Source organism: Lampetra fluviatilis, chromosome 30 (genome assembly GCF_964198595.1).
Source record: "Lampetra fluviatilis chromosome 30, kcLamFluv1.1, whole genome shotgun sequence".
NCBI lineage: Eukaryota > Metazoa > Chordata > Hyperoartia > Petromyzontiformes > Petromyzontidae > Lampetra > Lampetra fluviatilis.
The window spans coordinates 7829292-7850165 of record NC_136304.1 but is presented as its reverse complement, the minus strand read 5'-3'; the positions used below and the strand labels follow the sequence as shown (position 1 = coordinate 7850165).

At 42.9% G+C, this 20874-nt stretch overlaps 1 protein-coding gene across 2 annotated transcripts in view; it reads left to right on the top strand.

Annotated features, from left to right (window-relative positions):
- LOC144943221 (rho GTPase-activating protein 5-like) overlaps window positions 1-16427 on the top strand; it is a 35736-nt gene extending 19309 nt beyond the window's left edge. For both annotated transcript variants that reach the window (XM_078870517.1, XM_078870518.1), the window contains 2 exons: window positions 4140-4245; window positions 9351-16427. In XM_078870517.1, coding sequence (XP_078726643.1) covers window positions 4140-4245; window positions 9351-9600 — 356 coding nt within the window. In that variant the 3' untranslated portion in view covers window positions 9601-16427. The remainder of the gene's footprint in view (window positions 1-4139; window positions 4246-9350) is intronic.
- Window positions 16428-20874: the final 4447 nt, after the last annotated feature.

The window sequence follows — 20874 nt, the reverse complement described above, 5'->3', positions numbered from 1 at the left end:
AGGATTGCAGCATTGCAAGACAGCTGAGTTGGGGCCTTCCTTCAGAGACAATGGCCAAACTCATGCTCATGTAGTGCATCCCTTGTGTGTGACAAGACAGTATTACATGAGGTTCTAAGTGATGCAATTCCCTGCTAATTTTCAAACCAATATTGATTTGGTAAACATTAAAACATAAATTAATAAATGTATTTGGAATGTAATATACATTAGAAATGCTCTGTGATGTATGCTGAATTCAATGTCATGCAATATCTTTCTAAATTATTTTAAAGTCAAAACTACTAAGAATGTTGTTTCTCGTGATACATTTGTTTCCCTGCTATGGGATCTGTTTTATGAAGTGCCTCGGTCTGCTGAGGCAAGGTTACGTGTGATGGAGATGTGAGGTGTCGGTGGTTATATAGTGTTAGTGGTGACGGCTAGTGTGTAACATTAGCTCTCAATTACGTTGCCAGTGGCGTCACCATCCAGGCAGCTGCATTGACTTGCATCTGATTGTTACCATATTAGCTTATATTCTATAATTGGGTGCTGGAGTCCCACATTTCCTGAATAAAACAGTTTAATAAAATTTTGTATAAGCCTATGCATGTGTAAGCCAATGCATGTGTGCAGCTAGAACATAACTTAATTTGCGTTGTGCTTTTTAAGTATTTAAGAGGTTACAAACTACAAAGATGTTTTGGTCAAAGTAAAATCTTGCACAATACTGGGCTCAAGTGAATAGACATCCATCCAGCTGAAGGATTGGAGGGGCTTTCCAGCCACTCGTATCAGCTTTTGGTGCTTTTGCGAGGTCTTTCTGGATAAGCCCACAAGCTCCAATGGCTACAAAAATGGGGCAAGAAAATCAAATCCAGGGCCTGCGCTGAAGTTGGCGCACATTTTCATATCTGTACTGGAGTGAATGGCTGTAGGTTTTTTTGAGTTTACCTTTACTTGGAATTCCTGCAAAGCATTTAACTGTGGTAGAATGTGTAGAATGTTAGTGCAAGTTGACATGTACGTGGGAGTGCTTGGGCAAACGATAAAAGATCCTATAGGCCTGAAGAATTAATTTGCCAAATATGACTTTGAGAATCCAAAGTGTTAGATTCAAGCTGGTTATGTTGATGATTGCTTTCATAGTTTGCGGCATAAACAAGTCTGTGCATAATTGTTAATACACATGCCAAAAAAGCTTATCCTTTGTTGTGGATATATAATTATTCTGCTCTAGCTGGGAGCAAGTGAATTGCTGCTTTGCGCACAGGCTCGGGAAATGTAATAGCCAGCTGTAGGATTTTAATTGTCTTAAGGAGGATTGCATTACCAATGGCTTGTACTCCAGAGGGAGTGAGGGTTCAGATGCAGAATTATGATATTGCCTCAGGGTCACATTCCATCTGTACAATGACTTAAAGCAACAACGGTTGTGATAATGACAACAGCAGTAATAATATATGCACAATATTTATTTGCCCAACTGAGAGCTTTTTTGTTGCCAGATAGATGGTGTTAATTAAAACAAACATTTCTGAAACCTTTTTTCTGGCTTGAGGGTACGATCAAGTAATGAATTTACATCTTTTTTAGTCCCTTACACCAACCCACACTAACCGATATGGTGAAGTAAGGTCAAATCACAACCTCTAAGACTGACGGCATGGGGAAATCTTCATCCAGCAGTAGATTGACAAGGGCTGAAATTGACTATTAATCCAATATGAGCATTTACATGTATATTATTATTGGGGTGGAGCGGTGGTTAGTGTCACCGTGTTATGAACTCAGAGACTTGAGTTTGATTTTAAACTGCAGCTGACATCAGCAAGGAATGATATACGAACCGGTTCTGCCTCTTCCCCCCGTATTCACCAAGCCACACTGACAAGCTTACTGAAGTATGTTCAAATAACTTGCATGGCTGACATAATGTGGGGGGAGGGTGGTTAATTCACCAGTGGAATGACAAATGGCTGCAAATATATGTATTATAATTACTATCATTCTTAAACCCAAAATAGCATTTTGGAAAAGAGGCAATATATGCATACCCGGCCACACAACTTAATTGTGCAATGGGGGGGGGGGGGGGTTAAGTTTAGTAATTTAATATTGCAATGCTACTGACAGACCCTGCCATTATATGGAGGTAGCCTTCCTCGGGGTGTTTCTTTGGCTGCCACTTTCATTAGCAGATGCAAGTTTTGTTCCAACGGGGCTCCAGAATTGTGGAAGTTAGCAGAATTTTTACTTTTCGGTGTTTAATACACTGTGACTAGAATTAATTTTTTTATTTGTGTAACTTCTGCAAGAATATTGTGGCTGGCTTCGTCACGTAATACAGCCCTATTGTATTTATTGACACCATTCCCGTACGTGATCCGTATCATTGGTTCACAACCACTTGTTGAGTTATAGTTTGGCAGATTGCCAAGAGAAAGCCTTTTTTTGTGCCAGATGAGTCGTAGTGCTGACATGAACAAAAATGTTAAATAGACTTTGAATGATACATTTTCTGGGAAATTATTATCTGATTCTTACCGATACATGCATTGGTTATTTTTTTTAAGCAACAGAGGTCTCTTTCTCATGGTGCTCTGTGGTGGTGTTAGGGGCATCCCACACAATGAATCAAGTGGCTGACAGCTGAATATTCGTTGAGGAATTTAAGTGGGAGGTGGGTCCAGTCATCCTGGGTTGAGTTGGGAGAAGTCTTAGGTCTCAAAGCATTGCGTTTGGTTTCAGTTTCACATGGAAAAGAAATGTGGGCGTTTCCCCTCTTCTCGTTCAGACTGATTTAATGTCTGTAGAGTATCATACCATATCATGTGTGTCATTTTTGTTTTCACTTGAATTACTGAAATAAGGTCATGTTTTTAATTCATTTTTGACTTTGGAGAAGTATTGTTATCTGAATGTATTTATTGCAGTGGTTTATTTATGTTGTTATGAGTAATACCTTCCATGTGCTGAAGTATGGACTTGTATATCGAATGGTATTTCGGAAATGTCTTATAAACTGGTGCTTAAACTCTACCCACAGTGTTTCATGACTTACATGTGGGCAATGCTCGATTGAAGTGCAATTTTCATCGTCAATTCAAATAGGTTTTAGTGTTGATGTCATAGTATACACATGTGCATTGTAAATGCGGAACTCTGAAATACTTTCTGAGCTTGTTTGCAAGTGACTGTTTCTATCTTTGGGCAACTGGCTTAATAACCACAACTGCACTCCCCTTGCTCAGTAAACAGGATATGTCCCAGCCAGCCAATGAGCAATTGTAATATTTCTAATGTGTATCATCCATCTTTTTACGTAAGCATGTTTCACATTTTCCAAATGCTTAAACATGAAGACAATGTGAGATTCATGTCGAACCCCTATAAGAGATGGTACCTTCCTGCAGCGCTGTAATCAGCGCTCCCTCAGGGCTCCGTTACAGAGGCCTATATCAAGGCAGGCACGTGCTTATGATTAGTTGCGGAACGTACCGCGCTTTGGGGGGGAGGGAGAGTGTGGTGTTGCGGTATTGGACCCCCTCCACTCAAAATTTTCTCCCAACAAGCTTGTCAGCCGAAATGTATTTCCAACACTGCAGGCATGCGATTCTTAATTCATCTTAGTCAACAGAACGATGCGCCGTTTGCGCACAACTTTTGCTTCGCTAGGTAGAGAGCATTGTGTGGGCTTTTCGTTTTAGTGCCGGTATCACATCAGTTTTGATGATTCAGCTGTGGTCCATTCAATGGCATTGTAAACCAAAGACGTGCAGTTGTGGAGTGGACGCTTTTGTTTCACGTCGTCGATTCTGAGCAGAGACATGGTTAATGCTTCTGTTCACTCCCATCATGCAGCCACTGTGTCTCTTCCACAGCACATCCATCACAATAATTAGGTCACCTTTAAATACCATGGCAACAAGCTAGGTGTGCATATTCCACTTTAGAACACTTTGTTGGCTACTGCATGGCATCTGTGATGCTAGATAGGATTTTTTTCAGCATGTTAATTGCATATTGTAAATAACTGTATTTTTGTAATGCACATGTATACAATTTATAAGAGATATCTGAGTAGACTATCTGCTTGAATCTAAAGGTTTGGATAAATGTAAATATTCATGAATGCATTGTATATCTATCCACAGGTATTGAAAACGAAAAGGATATGATCACAGCTTTGCAGGACGTCGTAAAGAAACTTCCTCAAATCCACTACGATGTCTTCAAGTTCATCATCACCCACTTACACCGGTACTTATTTTCAGCCAGCGTCATAGAGAGAGGGGTCTTTGCCGTTTCCGAAATCAACGTCACATCCTTTCATTGGACTTCGCACAAACTAAAAATGGGACATTGAAGTAGCTAAAATAAGTATTTGTTACAGGAGCACTTAGCTCCACGCAGCTCTCCCACTTACGTGACGTTTCCTCTCAGACATTTACTCTTGCATGATACGGCCGTATCAGAATGCTCTTTGAGGTGAGTTTTTGACAGGGTCCGATAGGATTGCAGCGCTGATCTAAAGCAGTCACGTTAGCAAAATTGCCTTGGACTTCTGGTGCTGGAATGGCTCCTATTTCAACTTCAAACACAGGTTCATTGTCGGCTGTGATTGACAGTCTCAAAGTGCCCATGAAGCCCAGGCAGGGCATGCATTGCCAGTCATTTGTTTCCTGTGAAATTTGACCTCCCAAGAGCTCCACTTTGTTTGTAAACTATTTTCTACGTTTAAATACGGCACGTGCAAAACTGTGGTGATTCGTTTTAGTTTCAGCATTGTCAGTTTTGTTAGTTTCTATTTAAAAGTGGTAATTCCATCCCAACTGAAAAACATATTCCTAGTGCTTTATTTTTATGCTTTTTTTTTATAACGTGCGGTAATTGCATGCAAACTAATAATGCACATCATGTTATGTTACTCGTGAGCTTTATAATGAAGAAAATACATTGTACGGAAGCTATTTATGATTATGAATGAACTAAAAAACACACAAATTAGTCGTTTTGAGTATGGAGGCAACTGCCGATGCTGCAGCTCTGGGGTCATATATCCGGGACCCTGGGCAGACAAATGAAAAATGAACATTACATTCTTGGTCTTGAAGGGTTATCAAGTACACCAAAGCTACCAGTCTCAGTTCAGTCCTTGACAGTCACAAACAAGTTAGTCCCAAATTTAGATTTTTTTTCAATTGGTTCGCTTACACACTAACCTTCGGCAAACACAAATGTCCAGTCGTGTAGTATAAGTTACCTTGTGCTCCAACAGATCGTGGGGATCATGGTTTGTCTCACAGTGGTGTTAATGGCATGCGGTAAGGGCCTCTTAACATGCTCTCGAACTATTATGGGCTAAATATGTGCACTCACTATTGCAATTGGGCATCCATCCTTCTGCACTAAAATTTTAATTGGTAAATCTCCCACTTTTCAAGCTACACTGACCAGTGGAGTGAAGTATGGTCAACAAAACAAAAACTCCAGAACCAAAAGTGTGTTGGGAGGCCTTCATCCAGCAGTGGTTCACCAATGGGCTCACATTGTAGATATTGTATAAATATCCATCATATAATATATGAATAGGCTTTATTACATGCAGAAGCATTTTTTTTACATGTAATGGAGCCTGAAAATGAAGATGTAATCTATGCGGTGTTATTGACTTTAAGGCCAAGCGATCCACCTGTTAGAATTGTCAAGTGTAGACATTTAACTGCATTTACATCCTAATAAACTGTCATATGCCTCTTACAATGGCGGCAGTCTAGAGTTTAAATGTGTCGTTTTCCACTTGTATAATTCCCTGGGCATTTAATTTATGAGTTTGGTATTCCGTTGACTCCCCGGGCTTTGGTGGAGCAGATGGACATGACGTGGGCCAGCTGTGCAAACGGGATGGGTGGGGGGGGTGGGGAGTTGGGCGAGACCAGACGCAGTGACTCTCTCACGCATGACGTACAAACTATTGCCATGCCTGGAAACCACAAGTCGGCACCACGCCTCTCATCATCCCATCAGTGTGCGCATATGGCTTGGCCGTCACTCACCGGGGGGCACGACTTAATTACGTATGTGCACGTGGTGGATAAATATATACAATTTACATCATTATCATCAGCCATGATCAATCTACTCTTGGGTGAAGGCCTTTCCAAGGCCGTACCACCTCTCACGGTCCTGCGATTTAACAATCCACCTAGCACCTCCAAATGAGCTGATTTTGTCCCTTCATCCTCTCGGGCATATTCCCTCCATTGGCAACCACTGTGTATGTATATTAAGGGTAGTTATGGAAGATGGACCGAGATCAAAATTATAAAATAAGAGGCAGATGTGTAAAGGTTGGAGCACTTTTCGAAAGACACTGATTTGTTAATACGGATAATTTCGGCCAAGTAAAAGAGATGAGCCATTCCTACGGAAATCATGAGTTTCAATTCACGTATAAGCCACCACCCTTGATTAAACTGGGTTCTAAAGACCTTCCTCTGCTCGTCTCTGACTCACTGCCTCTCTCTTTAAGATAAGCATGCCTACTGATTCTGTTCAGCGTCGTGAGATGCAATTGAATCCAAATTCGTACAATTTTGTATGCATTTACCTGGTTCTGTCCGCCAACTTTACTCCTCCAGTCCCGGGTGCATTGTAGATGGGCAGGAAGTCAGCGGCATGGACCTGAAGTATTAAATATACTGCCTCAGTGTGACTCAACCAGCGAGTATTAGGGACGTTACATAGCAACCCAGTGTGCTGTCTGGGAGGGTCCGAGGCATGTTCTTTACAAAGCCTTTTGTGCTGCTTACTGGTCTTTCAGTGTGTGCATGTGTAAAACAGTCCCACTCGAAGATTTTTCTTCCTCCGTCATGCTTTTCAAAAGTGGAACACCCGGCCGCCGCAGTAGCCCGACCGCGTTAAATTGCTCGTTGTAAGCAAAATCGTGTAACGTAGTGTTGCAAAGTGCTCAGGCGGGATTTACAAGAAGGAATTATTGTGTGGTGAAGCATGCGAGTCTTTAGGCTGTTCTTAGCCTTCGAGAGCCAGGGAGCCTCCTCCCTACTAGCCATGCGTGTGCACAGCCAACTTATTTTTACAACCGCCAAAAAAACTTGGAAAATTCTAAAGCGCTTATCTAGGGTTCATACTTTCATATTGTGTGTTGTTTACTGAAAAATATGAATACTCTTTTCGTTTTACGTACAGCGTTTTTGTTCCAACACACTTGTCCTGAAAGGCAGCACAAAATATACTCTTAGGTTGTTTCGGTAAAGTCACGTAGGTAAAAAAATATAGAAATAATAGAAATAAAATAATAAATCATTTAAAAATAATAAATCATTTTATTTCTATTATTTGTAATATTTATTTATATTTTTACCTACGTGACTTTACTGAAAAAACCTAAGAGTATGAATCCTTGCAGTCACGAAAGCTTCAAATCTAGTACAAAAGATGCTTCCGTCATACATTTTCACATTATTTGGTGGCCTCAGTTTTATTTTAACACCATAAATAATACAATCATAACTTTGTGTACTCGGAGCAATTAACTTAAATTAACTCGCACACTTTTTTTCCCGGATTGAGCCCTCGATATCCACCAACACCATCAACAGTTTAATAAAGCTGGCTTCCCTTGGCTCGTGTCCAGGCTCGAATTAGTGCAAGTTCTGCATTCGCCAGCATGGGGGAGAGGCTCTCCATCATGCCACTGGTATCCCATCTCTTCATTTGTGCCAACTGCGCTTTATTGTTGTGCTGTGCAGTTTTCACAGCCAAAGACTTGACACGGTGGTTGAATTGCAGCAATACATGTCATTGCTTGGTCATTAACTGCTCTTAACAGCTTGGGTCACGACATCCTTCAGAATTCATTTGGAAGCAAATGGATAAAGTGAAATGGATAGCGACCGGCCTAGTATGAGCGATATTCATTGGAGCAAATTTAAATGCGAAATATAATTATTTCCAGCAAATGCTAGTTAACCTGTACTTATTTGTTACCCCCATGTTATGGTCTGGGGTTATATACTACATTGGTGAGGAAAAAAGTTAGGACCAAACAGATGGTATCAAATATGAAATTATATTTAAAGCAAACTTTTGGAATTTGTCTTAAAGTTAAGGCTTTGGATGAAAATGTACGTATATAGGCGTATATGCAAAGAAATATGACTGTATCAAGAAAACTAATATTCCCATACCCTGCTTCCTCGGCGCAGAATAGTCTTTCCTGGGGGAGCAAATATTGAGGGAGGAAACATGTTCCCTGACAGCAGCATGTTCTACAGTGTCACCAGATTTGGCCAGCTTGGCTCATGATGATGATGTATTGCAGGTGCCACCCTGTGCTAACACCTGTGTCTGCAGTGTTCAGATGTGAGATGAATAACTTCTCGACAGCATTTTCAAGGGATAGGCTGTCGAGTGTCAATTTGTTTCACCACAAGTCCTTTTTATGTGAAATAAAATAAACTGGTTCATGCATGTCTTCAATCAGGTTATAAAAAAACGATTTCCTAAAACATTGAAAATTATAACCCAACTAAAGGAGGCAGTTTTTTCTTTACATTTTTATCAAAATGATTGTACAAATGGATTTGTATTATCTCAGTCGGTAAGGGCTGGAGGGGGAGTTGTGGCTTAGTAGCTAGGAGGCTACATTATGAACCCGTGACTTCAGTTCAGTTTCAGGCCCATGGCTTACTTTAGTGGCAACTTATGGTTTGGTAAAGTGGTTTATAATGTGAACGGCAAGCCATAAATACTAATTACTGCGTAAAACTTGTCACAGGAGTTTATAAGGACCCTAATTACTGCCCACCATGAAATGCCATGAATTTATTTTGAGACTTAACTTTGTGCTAATCTCACCATTACAAATAGTTTAATCCTGATAATACACTGTCTTATCTGCTACGTTTTCAACATCTAATCAACTGTTGCAGTCTAGTTCTATTTTGTTGACAATAAAAATGGAAATAATATTACAGACATCAGCTGCCACAGCCAACATATTGTATTTCAATACTTTACTGTGACATGTCATTGACTCCTACGAAAAGCAAGTGGACTTGGGGGAAAAAACACATTGTGAGTTGGCCTGTGGGCGAGACGAATGAAAGAGTGGCAGCCTTTGGAGGGAACACACCTGAGAAGATGTTCACCACAGAGATAGTGATTAAATCAGCTCATGTGCAAGGAGCTAGATGGATTGTTAAATAGAAGGGCCTTGAGACACGGCGCCTTGCATGGCATATCTATGCCAAAAGGGTGCCGCAGATTTATAAAAACAAAAAATGTACTTAACATGGTGGTGGCTCAGCAATGTATTGATGTGTGTGTGTTTTTCCCCACAGTGTGTACCAGCACAACCAGAACAACAAGATGACGAGCGAGAACCTCTCCATCTGTTTCTGGCCCACGCTCATGAAGCCCAACTTCACGGACATGGCGTCCATCACAGCCACCCTGGTGAGCCGCACGCCCATCCAGCCCTTCATCCTCCACTGTCCCACCATCTTCAGGAGCCGCTTGGAGCCGAACTCCTTCCTCCAGCCAGCCGAGGGGAAGCTCATCGATATTGAGGCAGAGCCCGGCAATCTGTGACCTTTTGGATTTTCACTGAAGTCTGTGTATGGTTCGCGGAACATCAGACTTCAAAAGTGCCCTTCCGCCGTGGGAATTGCGGTACTACTAAAATGACGCAGTGTTTCATCTTCAGAAAAGAAAAAATTACAGCTGCCGTTGTATTTTTTTTTCTTAAATGCCAACTGAAGTGGTTTCCGTCACTTTGTGCACTTTTTTGCGAAATGCTGTTCATGAGAAGTCATCCTTGAAAAGGGATCCGTGCCCTTCAAAGAAAGAAAAACTTTTAAAACAGAAGCACCTTCCAGGAGAGGAAAATAAACGTTGATGGATGTAATCATTCAATTCACACGATTCCATACCATTCTTGGTGTGGCTTCAAGTCTGCCCTTCACCATTAAGAGGTCAACTGCATTTCTGGAAAATTCGTATTTTCTGCTCTTGAGACCATGTTTTTGCGTACGTCCACATACCGCGAACAGTGGTGTTGATTCGTCATCCATCAGCCATATGGTAACATCGATTGATAGACACGGACGATGTTTACAATAGTGTTGGACGACTCAGCAGATCGTCGTCCTTTTAATTGGAAGGCTTCAACTAGTCCACACGGTTGTGTGGTCAGGGTATTGTGTGCTTTTATTTCTTCAGTTTTTTCTGGCATTTCAAACCAGCTTCCACTGAGCTCAGTGCGAGTGTAAATACAGTGTTGATAAATGATTGAAGGGTAGTCGTGCTTTCTTTGCACTTGCAGCATGTCCTGGCAGCATGGCTGCTGCAACTGCTGTAGAACATTTCAGTGTTTGTTTTTAGCAAAATGTAAAAAAAAAATATTGCCATATTTTATTTATGAGCCGTGTGGTTTTTATCACTTTTTCTCTGGAAACATCTGCACCAGACTGAAAATGAGTGTGGTCATTCACTGCCTGGTCCATTCATCTTGCAAAACTAATCAGTGTACATTTATATATATATACCTTTCATCATGATATAAATGCTTAAGTTTCAATGAATAAAACCGGTGAGGAACAGAAAGCCTCGGTGTTACAGGAGAGGTTTTACAACGATGTTCCATGCCTGGCCTTTTGAAATTGTGTGAAGTGGGGCCTGCTACATTTGATTTAGGGTTAGGCTTAAACTGCTGCATTTTAAACCTACTTGGTTGGTGGTGTCTTCATTTACTAAATGCAGTGAGCAGCAACCAGTCAAGACTTTGTTTACTATGATAACACGAGCCTGTTCCACTATCGTCGCTCTTGTTATTAGATCGAGGTTGCAAGCGTAATCACGGGCGGACGTTGAGTAACTTATTTTGACGTTTTATTAATGAAGTTATTATTTATCACCGACATGTTTTCAAAAAACTATATTAATTTTGAGAAGATTAGTGCATTGTTTGTTTATACTGGTGTGACAGCTTAACACATTGAATGGTGTAACCAGAATTCCTCTTGCCGCTTGTGTTACTGCGCCACCTTGTGGTAATTCTTTATCGCTAGCTCGGCAGGACGTTCGATCGTTGACTAACTGCCGTACGAATAGTGGAGGTCGCCCAGTCTCCTGCATCATATCGTTCCACTCCCACGTGTCCACTCCCATGTGCTGCAATGACACTTTGTTGTTTTACAGACGTGTAATTATTTGATGCTTCATAAATGTGTTAAAAGAATCTGAGTTATGTTTATTTTTTTTGTTCAGTTTGCACTGACAGCATTCACAAAGTTGAGACGTGTGTTGCCTTGTAGATTTGTTTGCCTTCAGTAGCACGCATTGCTGTTTCTCTCACAAGAAGAGAGGAGACTGGCTTTAGCATCATTGTGTGTTGAGATGATCAATATCGATGCAGCATTTGTGCAGTCTGTGGTACATGGAAGGCGACATTTGTCAAGAATTGTGTGTTGGATCAAACCACACATCCTTGCTTTAGTATTAACATGTTTGATCGCGTATTGTTCTTTTAATGGTGTTCATGTAAATCTCTCTTCTTTGACATATGCCTCAAACGGCTTTTGTAAATAGGCAGGTAAGTTTGAAACCGCACAGCTTATGCGAATTAAATTGGTGCAGATGTTTAGACCATTCTGTACATTTTAAGGGACTTTCCCGACCCTGATCCGTCTTTCCCAAACAGCAGTCTTGACGACGCACCACGCTATGCCCCTTTCACATTCACCAACAATCTCAATTTCAAACACAGATTAAGTCGTTATATCATTCACACGTCTGGTGATTGCTAAGCACGTCCCATGCTACTCCAGGTGTTGATTCAACTTCAAGTAAAGATCTGTGTATATTATCACGTGTTTTTCAATCATCAGGCACGTGCAGTGTGCAACGACGATTTGTATTTGAATGGAGGTAATTTGCTATACGGACAAAGTCACGCAGTGGTGGGTCGCGACGACTGGCCTTTGGGAAACCCTATCTTGCATAATGTTGATCTGCATTCGGTAACATAATACACATGAAATACAGTACAATTTGGCAGTGATTGTCATAGGTTTGTAACGGATTGCGTAACATACCCTATTAGATGCAAATCATGAAGCCACAACTCTTACAGAAAGGCGAGTAGGAGGATTTTGAGCCAGCGTGCGCATTTGGAGCTTGATCATAACCCTAGCCGCACTTGTTTTCCATGTGCTGGGGCAGCACCTGTGATGGTAACAACATCAAAGTAAACACACCTCTACTGCCCTTCACACTTCCCGGGAGGCGAGCTGCCCACGTGCAGCTCAAGGCACTTAGGAGTGCGACAGTCCCTCCCCCCCCCCCCTGATCACGATCACGGTTCCGTGAATTGTTGCGATTTCACTTAAAAAATATATATTTTGGTGAATGTAGTGGCCTCTGGTGGCTGGAGGAGGCACGTACACGCAGTTCATATTACACGAATGAATCGGAAATAATGGATTGTTTGCGTGATTCCATGCGAGTGTCGTGAACCAGAAGATTTGATATTAAATGACGAATCGATGCATTATTTACACCCCTACAACACAAAGTAATGAATTGATGGTCTATATGTTATATGCTGGAAATGTAATTAACATTACAGTATTTGTTGAACCCCAGTAAATGTGTATTTTGTAACAGTGTAATCCACAAGAAATATAATTGAATCTTTAATTGAAAGTTAGTAATTTATTAGTGTGGTAAAAGTAAAAATACAGGACAGGAATAATTTCTGAGAAGCGAGTTTGTTTTAAGAATAAAATGTTCACCCCTGATGTACAACAAAATTTGCTTGGGACGTTGTTAGAACGCCTGTGAAACGTGGGTAAAGTGGATTTTTCCAGAGCGCAGATTTAAATTTGCCTGGCTGTGTTTGTTTTACATCGCCCAGCTTTCAAACTGAGTGAAACAATTCTCAGATTCGGCAAAACATGGCGTGACGTGAGCAACCATTACTTGCATTTTGCTGGTTTCTACGAACTTCACAGCACCTTGGCTGAACAAAGCATTGAAATTATCTTGAAAGTAATCCTGTAGTAATCAACCCTGTCTGTTTATTAGGATGTTTAATATTGTGGGATAGGTGTATAACTGCTATCCATTACATTGACGCGTTATGATGCAAAATTTTATTGAAAAAAATCATTAAATGCAACGCATTCAATTTCTAATGCTCCTCGCCGCTTTGCACTCTGGGTACCCAGCCCTGCAGCCAGGCCTGTACACACCTTCAAAGCGAGCGCTGGACGACCCCCGGTGAGAATATTGACCATTGTACTTAAATTTGGGCAATAAAATTGTGATATAATGATTAAACCACACCTATGGACTATAGCTTAAATTTATATACCATGTCACAAGGCTCCTAATCATGGGGTCTACAATTATATATATATATTTGTTTTGCGAGAGTAAGACTTTTTAAAATGGATAGACTTAATAAAAAAAAGATACCTTTTAAAGCACTGTAAATGTCCTTGTCAAGACCGGGGAAAATAATTACAAGTCCTGATTTATTTCCTTATCTCCAGACGCTACATCCCAAGACCCTGTACACAATTTGAGTAGAATGAGAAATATATTTACATTAGAATTCGTGAAGTAATTTTGCATACGTATAATTGGAAACTCAGCGAATAAAAACATTCACATCCCACAGCGTCATATCTTATTACCAAGGCCCTTTCCGCTGGAAATTTGGATGGAAATTTACAGACATCGCTTACACGACATAATGAACAAATAAAACTGATGAATATGATTTGGGCACGTCGATACTGGACACCCTTGCAAATGAGATATTCCATCTCAAGGGATTGCCATGGTGACATGATTTTTTTTAATTAAGTGATTTGGCAGTTTGGTATGTGTGTGTAAAGATCAGGCTTTCCCGATGAGTCACGCGAAGCTTCATGTTGTTACGCTGTGTCATGTCGTTTAGTGTGAACCCACCTTACAGACAAAGTAAATTCGTTTGTAGCCTTTACATGCTTTGTAATTCCCATCGACAAAGTTGAACACGCGTGTGCTGACAGCCCAGGATGAAAAGCCTAGGTAACATATACTTGGAGGTGGTGTATGCTTGCACTTAGTTGGTAAGAGTTGGTGGATCATTTAGAGATTTGTTAAATTCCCAAGCCTGCTAACCTGCAAAGGCAGCAAGAGATGGTAGCACAGCAATGTTTTGGGGGAATCCAAATTTATGGAGTTTTGAGTGTTATCTTCTCGTATGCATGTGTGTTTTTCATGTACACAAAAAAACTCCTAAAATATGAATTCTCCAAACATGAGTGCTGGACCATCCTGAAAAATAAAAAATAAATACGATTATCTTATTTTTCACAATAGAACGAGCTATTTGGTTGTTGTCGTTGCATATTATTTGGTCATCTGTTACCAAGGCCCATTTACATAAAAGATGCATAAGCCGATATCATTGTATGTTGAATTGTTTTCGCACCGTACGTAACCAACCGTGCTAATTACAGCGACTGATATGTTGGCCAATAGTAACTACAAAAATATAGAACATACAGAAGAATTGCCACAATTTGCGCTCGCACATATACACGGTGCTATGCCAGAGGTAAGTTGTTTTTTATATTTAAGAAAGAAATGCAGGTTGTTGGGTGCTGAGCGCTGAAGCGTGCCGGGTTTTGATGGATGTGCTATTCTCGCAGGGCCGTGCCAACATCGCATTTGGAGACCGGTTGTGAAATGTCGTGGTGAGTTTCCGTAGGTTTGTGAAGGTGAAGCGATGAGGGAAGAGGGCACACCACACCACCACTTCTCACCTTGGTGCCAAATTTGCTCTCCGTGCCAAATCGACGGCGCTGCGTGTATCCACCAGGTGGCGCACGCGAGACGTGAAGAGATCTCGGTGGAAGGGCCGAATTAACGCATGGGGGGGGGGGGGGCTTTAGGGGTTGCAGCAGCCACGGGGCCTGGGATTTTTTTAGGTTGGCCCCCCAACTGTATACAGTTTGATAATGGTTGAGATGCAATACTATTATACATGCTATAGCGATTTCATAATTCAATACATAACATTGCGCGTGTGTATTACTAGTGACGTGCCACCATTTAAATAGTTTTCGTTTTAACAATTCGTATATGCAGTAGTTTAAAACTAAAATAACTAATTATAGTTAAGTGTTGGGCGAGGGTGCTGCTAAAATAGTAAGAGAGAAGGAATTGAATTTACAATGAGGGACCTCCCACAACTACAACAACCCCGGGCCCTCCTCAAAGTTAATCCGACTCTACTTGGAAATTCATTGGTTTTGTGATATCACCTATACCCTCTATGATATCACATATCAATAAAGCCCTGCGTGTTTTGTGCTTGATGAAAGGAACGAGTTTCATAGCAAAACTGTCCCCGTGCTTAAACAAGCCTTGTGGTTGGCACTCATTCCCTTTGGTGGGCTGGAGAAAGTGGTGTAAATTCTACATTTTTATGAAGGGGGAAAGTTTGCTCATGGAGACATGTAGTTAAGAGGTGCAGCTACACTCAGACACTCTATGAATCCAAAACTGCGTTGTATTGTGATGGAAGTTATGAGTAAAGAATTTCAACAACGGGGGTTACCTCTTAAATGTGGGATAATTTCCTGCAAAAAGAGGAAGCGTGCTTGTTCAGGACATTCGCACCGACAGACTAATCGTACAACAGTTAATTTGTTGACTAATTGGCAAGTGCGTGGAGCACCCTGTGTGTTCCAGGGTGCAGTGTTCCTGCTGCAGAAGCGTTCTGTGATCACGTTATATAGCTTGGCGGTGAATTGTTATTCAGTGGTTCTGAACAGAAGGTACAAAATACAACCGATGGGCATACTGCATCAAAATGCGTTGAGCCACCTTATAAAGCTACTTGAAATATCCGTTCGTAAAGGTCTATGCTGTTTACGCTTATTTTAACACGTAACATGTCTGAATGTCCGTTTACGGTTGAATCTCCACGTTGAGTTTACAATAACTAGCGCGTGTAAAAGCCAATGTGCGTGTGCTTTGTGACACGATTTCGTATTAATCATCCGGATCGCTATATATATAGCTCTTCGATCACACAATTATATTTATATTTTATCAATTAATGAGGCCAGCTCTGTAGAGATGTAGGAATATGTACCAGTGGATTTGTGAATTGCAGTATTTTTAGTATGGATTTGCTGAGTAATAAATAGGCCCTTGTATATGTTATGGACAGTATTAGCGTTTGACAGGGTCAGGTATACATTGTAATGAAAGTACGTTGAAAGGTTTGGAGAAAAAAAAGGTAACTAACGATTTCCGGCAATAAATGAGCATGCCCTATAATGGCCTGATGTATACACTTGCGTACAGCTGTAGTTAAAACCCTGCTTGCTGTACAATAAATTTTGCTAAATATGCCTATTGCGTGGTCTCAATTTGACGAATGTTATTTTTACTGTGTTCAAGATCAACATGTTAAAACGGCACTCACTTTCATGTCAACACACCTCACTCACATCCCTCCTTTTGGCAGATCCTGCATTAGTCGGCAACTGACCTCCAATGCCCCATTTAAAAAATTATCATCACTACCTAGCTTTAGGTGTTCCCCTTGATCGCCAACTTCTAGGTGCCACTCCAATGGTTGCTGGTCTCGAGGCGTTATTCCAATGCCAGTCGCTATTACATGCCCTCCTCCAACCTATTACCTGCTGCACCGATCATAACCTCCTCTTTCCCAGATTACATTTACAATGCCTTCTTGACACGTTCAGTTTCGAACTACCATGCAGCTTCCCATTTACTCCATCCTGTAACGGTGCACACATGCCTCACAATCTCAGCCCCTTCATAATTACAACCACAACATTTAATCGCTATTTTCTTAATTCTGAACTTCCGAGTTGCCTGCCCTTTCACTTGGTGAAATTTCTATCACCCTCCACCTTCAACTGTTATTAAAATTCCAGAAACGTTATTTTCTAGCTACTTTGTTAAGGTTTATCTGCACGTATTAAAAATGAAGGGCTGAGTTCAAAGAGAGCTATATTTTACACGTGGGACGTTATTTTATTAAACCGTAGCTATTAAATAAGTCACATGATGAGAAATGTATTTATTTTATCTAAAAGTACGCTTGGAATCTTAAAAGCATTACTCAGGTTGCCCAGATAAAAAGCAAAACTTTTTCATTTAATCAATTAGCACAATAATTGAACCATTAATTTAAGTGGGCGTTTTTGGTGAACCAGATTTTCCAGAGATAAGAGAGGTTTTTGTTTTAGTCGCCACGGGCAGTTCTGCCCTGAACTGCCTGGAGGCCTGGGGACTGGAGGCTCCTTATTCATTAGTGACAAAAAAACAGGCACGTTATGGGGCCCTCATTTGTGTGATGCCCGGGGCAAATTTCCTTCTTTACCAACAGCCTCTACCGCTGTGGGCAGCTGTGGCCACAGGTCAGCACAAACGTGGCTTTAGTCGGAAAACTTGTCTTCATCACACAAGAGGGTTTTCTGTCGCGGCTTGCCCCGGAATGTGTTTTTGTATGCTCATTCCACCAGCAGCATCACTGACAAGCACAGCCAGATCTCACATTACAAACTTCTGGTGATGGTTAATAAATGCAACGTTTATCGAGACGCCAACACATTCTGTCGCGTACAGTTTCGCACGCGACAATGTATGCAAATCAAGACAAGCAGGCTGCAATGTCAATGCTGAACTTTGGAAAGGCAGACCCGCAATCTGGGCCTTTGGTCAGGATGGTAATTAAAATGTACGCACATGTGCAACCTGTTCCCCTCATTCATCATCGCCAGCCATGATTAATGCACTGCTGCATGAAGGCCTTTCAAAGCCACCGCCAATCCAGAATCCTGCGAGAATCCACCTCCACGAACCGATGCCCTCTCGAACGCGTTCCATTGCTTCCCCTACCCACCAGAAGCTAAGTGGGTTTTGGGTCGACGTGATGTTGGGAACTTGTAATGCAGTAATCACAATCGTATCCCCCCCCCCAAAAAAAAAGCATGGCTAAATCTCAAACTTGTTTTTCAGGATGATGCTACATTGGAATGTTTGGCCAATGCAATGAATATTTAGCTTCGTGCAGGAGGCAACTAGGGAGAAAAATAAATTAGTAATAAAAGATAAATAATAAAAATAATAGAAGAAATGATAGAAATAAAAAAAATAATCACGACGTTTCGGAGGCAACACAAGCTTCCGTCTTCAGGTGGAACCGTCCCAGCACGATTTTTTTTGATACAGCAATCGTGCTGTGACGGTTCCACCTGAAGACGGAAGCTTGTGTTGCCTCCGAAACGTCGTGGTTAACGCCCTGCGCTACGAACCCGGCCATCAGAGTTCGATTCCTACTCACGGCCGACACCAGTGGACGATTATATTATCTGAACCAGTCCTGGTGCTCCCCTAAGTCAACTCGGCCTCCAATGAGGACCCAATGCCCCGTGTAAACATCGCCACTGGGGAAACAAAGGCCACCGAGCGTGGTGTTGGCCGTCCACCCCATCGTGTGTCGTACCGGCCTTCACAGGTGGATCGCTAAGCGCACTTGTCCCAAAAGTCTGTTAAGGCTATACGGGGGATCTTTGTCCACGCGCTGACACGTGTTGGCACGTTGTGGCTTCCGGTAATGTTTCGTGTCTTCTTTTGAACGTCCTGTCCTTTCTCCTGTGCGTTTGCTTGACTAATGTATGTATTTAAGTGTACGTATGGTTTGTGTGTGTATATATACAGTAACTGTGTCTAGAAATACAGGTGAGGGCGGGCCCCGCTCTGCTCCAGGTGGATGGGTGTGGCGCACCTCTCTCTGTTGTTGAAGCCACGTGTCCTCCGGCACGTGAGACCCACGAAGTGCATTCACATCGGGGCCCATGTGCTCTAGCCCCTGCGTTTGGGGAGCTAAGCTCTTGCTTAGTGGTGGGGGTTTGGGGGGGAGCGCCTTCTCCCTCCCTCCTTGTCTCTCTCAATCTCTCCGGGTCCACCCACCGAACCTCTCAACCATGCCGAGCCAAGAGGGAGACCCCAGTGAGGGTGCGAACCTGGCCGCGTGGCTTCGCGTGGCGTCGGCGCGACTGAGGCAGCTGGAGGCGTCTGTGCAGAGGGACCTGGGATGGACGCGCAGGGACGCGCACCTCCAACAGCTCAAGGTAACTTGGGTTCGCATCCGAGACCGGATGCCACGCGTTTCATTATGTATGCATGTTGAACTTCTTTCGCGTCGTACGTAGCCGACAATGCCAATCGAAGACGAAGGTGCTAGGACGTTACCGTCCGTAGTCTGTGGTCGGAACACAACGTTGGGTGTTGGGGGGGGCGTTCCCTATTCCTTAAACCGTGCTTGTGTGGTCAGGTTTGTATAAATATATTGTGTGCGTCATATGTTCGGGTTGTTGCTCTGCCTTGTACATCAGCCATATGAAAGAAGAAGATGTCTCGGTAAAGGTTGTGTGTGTGTGTGGGATTAGATTTCTTGTGGGGAGCGGTAGTGAAGCGGTTAGCGCTACGCTGCGCTATGAACCCGACGATCCGAGTTCGATTTTCCGCATCACGGCCAACACCGGTGGCGATTATCTGAACCTGGTCCCGTGCCTCCCCTAGGTCGACTCGGCCTCAAATGAGCGCCTGCTGTGCGGTGCGTAAACATCGCCACTCGGGAGACGAAAGCAGTCGGGCCTTAATAGGTGCGCGCTAACAGAACTTGCCCCAACAGTCTGTTAAGGCTTTATGTACGCGGTGAGTGTTTTTATTTAGTACATCTTGATTAACACCCGACGTGCCTCTTACTTTCCGGCGAAACAAACGGAGCGCGGTGCCGCGTGTGGGTTAAACATTCAGCGGTCCCCAACATTTTTGGCACCAGGGACCGGTTTCGTGGAAGACAATTTTTTCACGGACCAGGTGGGGGGAGGAGGGGGCTTCATCATTGGGTCTTTCCCCCTTTCCAAAGAAGCCCTCCAGCGTCGTTTGTTTTTTACTCATTGTGGCTCGGGGTTCGAGCTTGTGGGCTTACCAAAACTGCGCGGATGGAAGTGGTCAATAATAAAATCATGGTCGGGGACTCACCGCTCTCATCTCCTGTGCGGCACGGGGACCCCTGGGTTAAATGACCATACTTCACCGCGGGGTGCAGGATATTGGTGAACGCAGCAACGTGTCACCCCCGCCGCCGCCGCCACCGCAGCCTATAGCACCTGTTTAACACACGTTGGGTGTGGCCCCATCCTGGCAATAATCCAGACTCAAGCCAGCTTGGCTTCCACGAGCTGCAGAGATTGTGGCCGCATTCCCGGTAAAACATTTGTCATCTACACGTTGCTCGGTTATGACCATACTTCACCACGCTGGTCACTGAAGTTTGCGGGGGCTAAGGGGGGGGGGGGGAGGCGTTAGCCGTGGCGAGGAATCAAACTGGGTGGTCAGACTCCCCTCGTTCTTCACGGCAAGCAGCGTCTGGGTTTGATTCTATGCCCGGCCGCCTTTGTCTCCCCAGTGGCGATGTTCACACACCACACCAGTTACTCGTTTGAGGCTGAGTCGACCTAGGGGAGGCCCAAGAACGGTTCAAATAATCGTCACCGATGGTGGCCGTGTGCGGGAATCGAATTCGGGTCGCCGGGTTCGTAGCACACCGCACTAACCACTGCACTACCGCCCCCCCCCACACACGTGCGCGCGTCCATAGGTACACATACACACGCTTGCAGCTTGCTGCAGACACACACAACTTTCAGGGTGCGTACGGCAGTAAACGACTCAAATAATAAAGCAGCAATGCTGCGCGAAGAACGCCTTAGACCTGCAACACATTTGTAATTCACTTTACTCGCGGAGGGTTTGGCG